Raw genomic sequence first — 8,958 nt, forward strand, 5'->3', positions numbered from 1 at the left:
AAGCTTCATGTTCCCAAATCTTAGTCGGGCTGGAAGTGATTCCCTTATGAAGCATTCAATTTTTCTTTGTCTAGCAAAGATGTGCTCTACACATGTGAACAGCACTAATAAAAAGTCAGAGAGGTTGACAGTGACCACTGATTGCTCGGTAGGAGTTATTGCTTTTTAGAAACTAGAGCAGCTTTTTTCTAACGCAGTTAAAAAGATAAATGCTTTAAGATCCTGACTGATAATTGACCAAATAAAAATCAATTTGTGTTCAATAAGATGTGAAACTATGATCAGAAGTTATAAACCCATCTGGAAAAGAGCTGAAAGGTTGTTTTCCCAGTAGATTTTTATACAAGTATCTTATAATCACTAAAGTCGCCTCCTGCTGGTGGTTACAGAGAACGCAGCTACAGAGCCAGCTCGTCCATCTTTTACCTACAGTCTGTGAATGTACCATGGGGACATTGCAGCCTCTTATACCCATGTAAAAATGTTACACTGTACCTGGGCTGTGGAGCGACAAAGAGGACTAAGTTCACACTTTATTTTTGGCATTTGTTTTAATGAGTTTAAAAACACTGCATGCAAAAGCCAGACAGTCTGAGAGAAAGGACTGTACGTCCTCCACATTAAAACACTGTAAAACACCGTCAGCCTGTCGCTTTCAGACAATCTAACGTCGACCGGCAGGACAAGTAGGAATAACAAGTCAGATTCACACGAAGGGCCGTGCAGCACTCTGCTCCGAGCCCACAGGCACGGCTGTTAACTGTAAAAGACACTTGAGGCCCGGATGCACTTTGACGGCAGACTGTGTGACCCTCACGGTGAAGTAAAAATGTATTTTTAATTAACACGTTATTTTAATCGGGGCATGTGGGGGGGGGGGGGAAAGTTCCCCACTATAAAAGCATCAGTTCTCTGCGCAAAGTTTCAGTCCAATAACGATCACCTTCTAAGTTGTCCCATCGGAAGTGCTGCTCGTGATTGTCGGCTTGGCCTCACAAACTGCCCCTGCGTCATAGCTACAATAATCAGGGTGTTAAACTATCTCTTTGTCCACATCGCTGTGCGGTTAGTGTGTGTTAAGTTTTGCAGTAAGCCGGCAGAACAGTCCTTCCTGGTGATCCTGGCTCTGTTGTTGTTCTATATGAGGTGTGTGTGTGTGTATGTGAAGGCTTGTTCGGTTCGCACCAAGAGTAATGAGCAGCATCAGCAAGATAATGTGGTTACATCATCCATCTCTCTTCATCTCTGTCTCATCTGGACCAGTTCAGCAGAAGCCTTTTTTTTTCAGTCCCACTGAGGCCGGATGAGCAGATCTACAGTAAATGCACCGCCTGGAAAATCATCAGAAGCAGCGTAGAGGTTTCTGGTTTGGGGCACTGTTTCACCTCCTTCTAAGGTGCACGGAGGAGAGGAAAAAGCCTGAAGAGATCAAACCTCCTGCAGCACCGACAGTATACAGAGTAACTGTAAGGCTAGACAAGCGCATTTGTGGCTCGCAGCATTCATCGGGGTCATCATAAAACATATTACAGATTAAATGATGCAGATGTGAAACAGAAAGAAATACAAAACGCACAATCTCAGCCAAGTGTGTGATGTTTTACGACCACGATGAAGGCTACGAGCCAAAACACAACAGCCTAACAGTGAACTACGCTGAAGCTGTGAGCTCGTAGGAAAACAGCACATACTGGCTTTCATTTTCAGCCGCGAACCTTCTGACACACACATCACGACAGACCACCAGAGACGCTGCGAAGCAAACACTTCCTCTCACACCGTCACGTGTTTGGATATTTTGCTAACTGCTGAATGGACAATTTTTGAATGGACGAAACTTTTTTCGTCACCCTGAAGATGAACAGTCATACATTTTTTCTAGATGTAAAAAATGCTGTTTGAAGACAAAGAAAAAACCCTGTAACCCTCAGATGAGTGAGATTTAACAGGCGTTAGTTTGATATCCCAAATCTGGATGAGCAAGTACGTTGACGACAGCTGAAACGTTGCTGCGCTTCAGCAGATCACCTTCTAACTGCAGGGCTGCACGCTGCCAGGGTTAACTCAGAAGAAACTATGTTTTGGTGTGATCTCAGTCTTACATGAGTGGAACTTGGCATCAGTACGTTCCTCAAATGATAAAACCATGTTTGACTGTAGCAGGCTGTCATCAACACAGGCATCTCTGGCTTTTCAAAAGGCAGGGAGGGAGAAGCTCTGCAGCTCGGACGAACTGGCCACGTGCGATTGCAGGAGGGGGAAATAGTCCTGCTGCAGGGCTTCAGTCATGTCTGTGTGTATGTGACTGAAACCAAAGTGTTATTTCTGCTTTTCCTCTGATATGTCAAAAACAAGGTAGCTCTGTGTTTGCATGTGACAATCTTTGAAACACAAAGAAAAGAAATGACCCTACAATGTTTCGGCTTTACAAACGAGGCCTTGTGTGTGTGTGTGAGAGTGTGTGAGGCAGTCCGGTGTGACACAGCAGCACGCCTGGGCCCGACCCCGGGCTCCATTATAGAAAGCACACAAGCACAAACAGATACACGCGTTTGCACGCTCACGTCATCCCGGTGAGATTCTACTTGTCTGCGTCCACGATGAAGAAGGAACCCCACAGCGACGGCGTCCTCGCTGGACGTGAACGCAACGCAAACTCTAACAACTTTCCTCGCTTAAACTCTTACACAGCACTTAAGCGCACAGAACAGAGCAGGCCACGAGTATGCTGTCTTTAAGGCCGCGAAAACCTTTGTCAATTGTATTTAAGCTCCATCACTTCTTCCAGGGCCTGAGTAGCTACAGCACAGGTATCAGTTACATCCCAGCGCAGATGTTCAAGCTTCAGACGAGTCTTCCCTCTGTTGTGCAGGGCCGGAGTGCATGCCTGCACACCCGGCGGCCCAACGGCACCAGAAGCAGGGACTAACAAACTTTCTAATCATCAAAGGCAGCGGTGGGGAATTAAGGCGGTTGTCCCCTCAAGATTCAAAGCACTGCAACTCTGATGAGGTCATCAGCACGTAATGCAATTCTCAGCCTGCTTATAAATATCATTTTTGTCTGCTTTTGTGTCTCATCTGATTATCCTGTTAGCAGAATTGGCCTGATATGATATGATGTCCAGAAACGGCCAATCAGATGCACGTGGTGTTCTACTTGGGCGGTATGACAACAACCGGAGGGCCTCTCCTCGGCCTCCACATCAGAACCTGGGCATCGTTGGCGTTGGGCCTCCCCATGGCGTTAAGAGGGATGGGCTCCATTCGAGTCAGCACCCGCGGCTGGTCCTGGTGCACCCGGCCCACCAGCCTGGCCCTGGAACCCAGAGGCAGGGACGGGTCCACTGCGATGTCAACCCTCATCCTCCACTTGATGGTGTGGAGCAGGATCTTTTCCCTGGATGTGGTGTTGAGCGCCACCAGCCAGGTGGTGAAACTCTGGTCTCTTTTGATGTTCGTCAGTAAAGGCGTGTTAGATTCGCTGACCGGCACAGCCCAGGTAACGCTGGGGTAAAAATTGTCATTCATGCTGACGATGAAGCGGGACGGCTTGGACGTGGGGCCGACTATGGTGACTGTCTCTGTCGTGTTTCCGTACCAAGGGTAGCTCACGCCATCTGAGTCACTGATGGCCCGGACCAGGCCTTCACGGAGCTGAGGCAGCTCCCAGCTGGACCTGGAGGAAGACAGAGAACCAAGAGATCTCTGGGTAACTCCAACATTCATTCAAAAGATGTTTCATAGATTTTAACTGACGTTCAAACTTATTAAAAACACAAGTTAAGCCACTGTTGCTGTGTATGACGTGTATAAACATGGCACCAAATCCACCGATGAAAGTAGTCCCCAAAAAGCGCATTTGATCCCTGTTAGCTGCCCCTTAATGGACTCCAGGAACACGTGTAACGTGTCTGTTAGTTTGCTAATGATACCAGCATGACTAGATCCAGTTGTGGTGCTGTGGCGACTGTTTTTCCTACACTGAAAAAAGAAAATGTTGGATTTACTTAATTCAACAGTGAGGACACTGGTTGAACATAGATGTTTTGCTTTGGCAGCAACTTAAACAACAACAACAAGTTAAATCAACACAAGTTATTCATATTCAATACACCTGTGTAGTTTGTGTTTATAAAATGTGATTAAAACATGTTTAGATGAAGTAATTTCAGCTCTTGAAATATTTTTATCCTTCACAATTTTCTCACTTTATTCCAACACTATTCAATAACTTTTTATCCCAATACTATTTGGTTACTTTAAAAACTACACGTTATCTTCATATTACATAATGTACAACAAAGTTTAGAGTCTGGTTAACAGATTTATAACAACTTCCATCCATCCTCTTCACCAGTCTATTGCAGGGCTAACATGGAGAGAATTCTTTTAACCAATTAACGTAACCCCAATAACTGCATGACTTAACTGTGGGAGGAAATAGAGTCCCCACAGAGAATTCACTGCATACTACACTGAAAAAATGAAATTGGGTGGTTGTTACATTTACAAAATTGTAACGTGTAATTTGATACAATCTAGTAAGAATGGTTAGTTGCCTGGACTCAAGAAATGCACAAGATCACACAAGATTTCAAACTGCAGGAAAATCACTGGAGTTTTAAAAGGCAGACAACTACACACACCACATGTATGCTATCACTATTTATTGCGGTTTAAGCTGTCAAGGACAAAAACGTATGGAAAATTCTGCATCAAGCCTTGAAATCATAGCTTTTCCTACTTTTGTTAAGCCTCGGTTGGTGGCGTGGTGGTTAGTGCTGTTGCCTCACAGTAAGAGCATGGGTTCACTGGTTCAAATCCACAACCTGGCTAGTTTACAGTGAGTTCCATCTGAGTACTCTGGCTTCCTCCCACAGTTAAAAGTCATGCGGTTATTAGAGTTAGGTTAATTGGTGATTCCAAATTACCGTAAAGTGTGAATTTGAGAGAAAATAGTTGTTTGTCTGTATGTGACAGACTGGTGAGCTATCCAGGGTGTACCCTGCCTCTTACCGTATCACTTCTGGGTTATGCCCCAGCCCCCCCTGCAGCCTGGATAAAGATAGGAGGATGGTAGTGGTTGTAAATTCATTCAATTTTTATGTTAACCAGACTCTAGACTTTGTTGAACATTATGAAATATGAAGACAAATTTTATTATTTAAGTGACCAAGTAGTATTGGGGTAAAAGTTATTGAATAGTGTTGGAATAAAGTGACAAAACTGCGAAGGATTAAAATATTCCAAGAGCTCAACTTAGTTCATTTAAACAAGTTTCACTCACATTTTATCAACACAAACTGCACAGGCTTATTGAATATGAATACATTGTGTTGATTTAACTCAGTTGTTTCTGCCAAAGCAATTGTGTGCAACCACTGTTCACTTAAGGAATTCCAACAGGCTCTTTTTTTTCAGTTTAGCTGGATTCGAACCCAGGACCTTCTTGCTGTGAGACAACGGCGCTAACCACCACACCACCAATCAAGACTTGACAGCTTAAACCACAATAAATAGCAATAACATACACGTGGTGCACCACGTGTATGTTATTGCTATTTATTATTAAACAACCATACACACATGTGTGTATGGTTGTTTGCCTCTTATAACTCCAGCGATTTTCCTGTGGTTTGAAATCTCGTGTCATCTTGTGAATTTCGTGAGTCCAGGCAACTAACCACTCTTATTAGATTTGATCAGGTCATCTGAACAAGAACAAATTAAGTTGTTGAATTTCATGCAGATCCTACATAATTTAATTATGTTCACCATAGGGACATGAAATTATTTTGTTCAAATTACAAGTTAGACTTTTGTAAATGTAACAACCACCCAATTTGCTTTTTTGAGTGTATTTGGAGATATTTGTTGTTTTTGCTTTGCTTGTTTTTTGATTGGCTGCGGATTATTTTATATATTTTTTTTTATATTTCTACCAAGCTTTTAGTTATGTGATACTGTATTTCATTAAGCCGTTTTGCTTTTTAAAATCTATTTTATTACAGGAAGTTTCTCTTTGTTGGGCCAAATTGTCTAAAAAAAGAAAGAAAGAAAGAAAAGCTATGATGGTTCAGTGTGCCAGTGGATTATCATCATCATCCCTTTGTTGTAATCAACAGCTTTGTCATCTGGAGGCCCCCTACCATCTATTTACCATGCCATGTGACCAATCCGATGACAACCTAAACCCCATCCTCTCACCCGTGCATGCACCACCCACACCCCTGCACCCAGTAGGATTAAACACCCCCTCGCATATGCCCTCCAGACATAACGCGTTTGTGTGTGTGTGAGGTGTGGGTGTGGGGGAGGACATGTCTCCGTGGGCACAATTTGAGTGTGAGAGCAGCAACTGTTGTTTAGCTCCTCTAATAGCAGCTTTTCTATTTAGGTGCCAGAGTCACAGGAACAGAATCTGTCGGTGGGCGTTTGAATGAAGGAGGCTGACGAGCTCCGTTAACCTGCTGCGTGCACAAATGCTCCCCGAGCGCGTGCAGCTCGGGCACGAACGCGTTATAGTTATTAGAGTGCACGGAGGCGCGCCGTCACGCACGCGCTCCCGTTTTCCTGCATCTGAAATCCTGTCACGCGCGTGTAACTGGGACTCAGGTGACAGAGGTGTGAACTCACATGCCGACGTCTCCGTAGGTGTTGTAAAATTCCATATGGGTGCACGCCTGGATCCAGCCCACCACCCAGGTCTCGTTGCGCGGGACTGGAGGCATCACAATCCGCGCAGACGCTTTGAAATAGGGCGTCTTGTACCGAAGCACTATGGGCGAGCTCTCCTCGATGACCGTGGGGCAGTGGTCTATGGTGGCGGACAGGTCGCACACCACGATGCTCTCTCGTTTGATGCGTGACTTGTTACAGGCGATGCTCTGGATGCAACCCATGGCTGTGCGGGTGGAGGTGGCGGTCAGCGGCGGCTAAGTGAGCCTGACAGGCACAGCTGGCCGGGACTCCACCGACACCGCGAGGCTGTGCATCCGATGAGATTATAAGGCAAAGGTGGGTGCTACCACGCTGCAGGCCCGGGAGGGTACCCGGTAACGCAGACACCCGCCCTGCTGATGTGCGAGCACATCTGCCCGCTGCTCTGGGGCTGACCCTGCGCGCTGACCTCCGGAGGATCTGAAGCAGAAACAAGGGAGCAGATAAATCGAGTGTCACGTGAATTTTAGATGCAGGGATGATTGCATCCTCTCCTCTAAACCCCAGCGGTCAGTTTCTCCCGGAGGATGCGATCCATCCGCGCTCCTGCTGCAGTCCCTGCCCGTAACCTTTGATCCTCGCCTTTCTGCCCCGAGCTGTCATGTCACAACAGGCGTCGGGGGACCGGCGGACGCTGGGACACCGGCAGGGGGACCCGAGGATCGGGCGGCGGTGTTTGGCGGTGCTGAACCGTGCATGAGATGCTGCTGCTGATGCTGCTGGTGCTGCTGCCGGTAACCTGAGCGAGGTCGTTAGGGTCCGTCATGCCTGGCCACTCGACCGGAGGGAAGCCCGGTGGAACAAGCCGGGAGTCCGAGCATCAGCGGTGGGGTAACCAGCCTCCTCCCAGCCACCACCCGGAGGGCAATTCCCGATCAAAGCCTCTAGACCCCGGGCATCAAATCCTCGCAGTGCAGAGCGAAAGAGCGCCGAAGGATCAAAATAAGAAAAATAAGAGAAACGGTGTCATAGTAACCGCGCCGCGTGCACCGCGTCGTCCTCCGCTGAAGAAGGCTGCGTGGCTGTGCGTCGCTGTTCAGCCTGCGCGGTGCTGAAGATGCTCAGCCGACCAATGAGCGGCGGAGGGAGACCGCACGGGAGCAGCTCTGCGACCTCTCCCCCCAAAAATACCAAACCCCACAAACACGGAGTCCACGCACGTGCCACTCTGCTCAATTTTTTAGGAGTGACTCCGCCCTGGCAAAGCACCTTCCCGGGGGATTTGTGCCGAAGAACGGCACTTTTAACAGGAAGGGTCGTTTAATTGGTTTGAGAACATCAGGCTTTTCAAAATAAAACTGCCACAGTTTCGGCAAAACGACATCACCTCACGGTGCTCCGGGGTCTGCAGCCTTCCCCTACCTCCACCTCGGCAGGCGGAGGTTTCAGATAAAGTGTTTTACTGGCCTTGCTCACCTTACAGCTACCCAGAAATTACACTACTACTTTACATATAAGTATATATATCTATACACACACAGAATACGTTGTTCCTTTTGCTTTACGTCTTTTAACATTACAGATTTTTTTGTTTATAATAATAAAACATACATGGGACATTTCCATTTATTAATAAACAACTAGTCATAATAATATCAGATGTGGTGCCACAAAAATATATCTCATTTATTGGAGATAAAGAAGCTACTTGTGAATATAAAATGCTGCAAATTGTGCTGTAGATGGAGAAGTGGGTCGATTTAAGTTGATAAAGATGGCTGAATGCAGGATGATGGCTTCTGAAAACAGCTTAAACAAGATGCAGATTCTTATTTATATGCAGTGCTGTGAAAAAAGTATTTGCCCCTTCTTGATTTATTAGTTTACAAATTTCAGACCTACCTGCCCTGTGTGAAAAAACATTACCAGCTTCAGGTAATAACTGCTTGTGCCACCATTGATGTCAGTAGTAACTGACATCAAACATTTAACTGGTATTGGAGGCCATTTTTGCCCAGTGTCTTTCTTATTGTTGAGTCATGACCTCTGACCTTAACAGAGCCAGACGAGGCCTGCAGGTCTTCAGATGTTGTTTTGGTTCTTCTGTGACCTCCTGGGTGAATTTTGGTGGGCTGGCCACTCCTGGGAAGGCTCAGCACTGTCTGCAGTTTCTCCATGTGTGAATAATGGATCTCACTGTGGTTCATTGGAGTCCCAGAGCCTCAGAAATGTCTCTGTAATCCTTTCCAGACTGATAGGCGTCAGTGACTTTGTTTCTCAGCTGTTTGTTTAGATC

General features: G+C 46.1%; 1 protein-coding gene across 1 annotated transcript; it reads right to left on the reverse strand.

The window, feature by feature from the left end:
- Positions 1–544: 544 nt before the first annotated feature.
- Positions 545–7,869, reverse strand: fam78bb (family with sequence similarity 78 member Bb). Its single transcript, XM_086282696.1, has 2 exons — positions 6,639–7,869; positions 545–3,678 (listed from the first exon to the last, which is right to left on the reverse strand). Exons 1-2 carry the CDS (start codon positions 6,902–6,904, stop codon positions 3,156–3,158), a joined length of 789 nt encoding a protein of 262 aa, XP_086138822.1. The 5' UTR covers positions 6,905–7,869; the 3' UTR covers positions 545–3,155.
- Between the last annotated feature and the right edge of the window lie 1,089 nt (positions 7,870–8,958).

The sequence above is a fragment of the Aulonocara sp. 'chitande type north' Nkhata Bay genome, linkage group LG23 (assembly GCF_057382095.1).
Source record: "Aulonocara sp. 'chitande type north' Nkhata Bay isolate Kocher_YH1m ecotype deep benthic linkage group LG23, A_spYH_male_GT1.1, whole genome shotgun sequence".
NCBI lineage: Eukaryota > Metazoa > Chordata > Actinopteri > Cichliformes > Cichlidae > Aulonocara > Aulonocara sp. 'chitande type north' Nkhata Bay.

Excerpts from the sequence above, each read along its gene's own strand:
- fam78bb (XM_086282696.1), bottom strand. The coding sequence starts at position 6,904 with ATGGGTTGCATCCAGAGCATCGCCTGTAACAAGTCACGCATCAAACGA. Across the intron at positions 3,679-6,638 it reads ACCTACGGAGACGTCGGCAT|GTCCAGCTGGGAGCTGCCTC; the intron begins GTGAGTTCACAC and ends GTCTTCCTCCAG.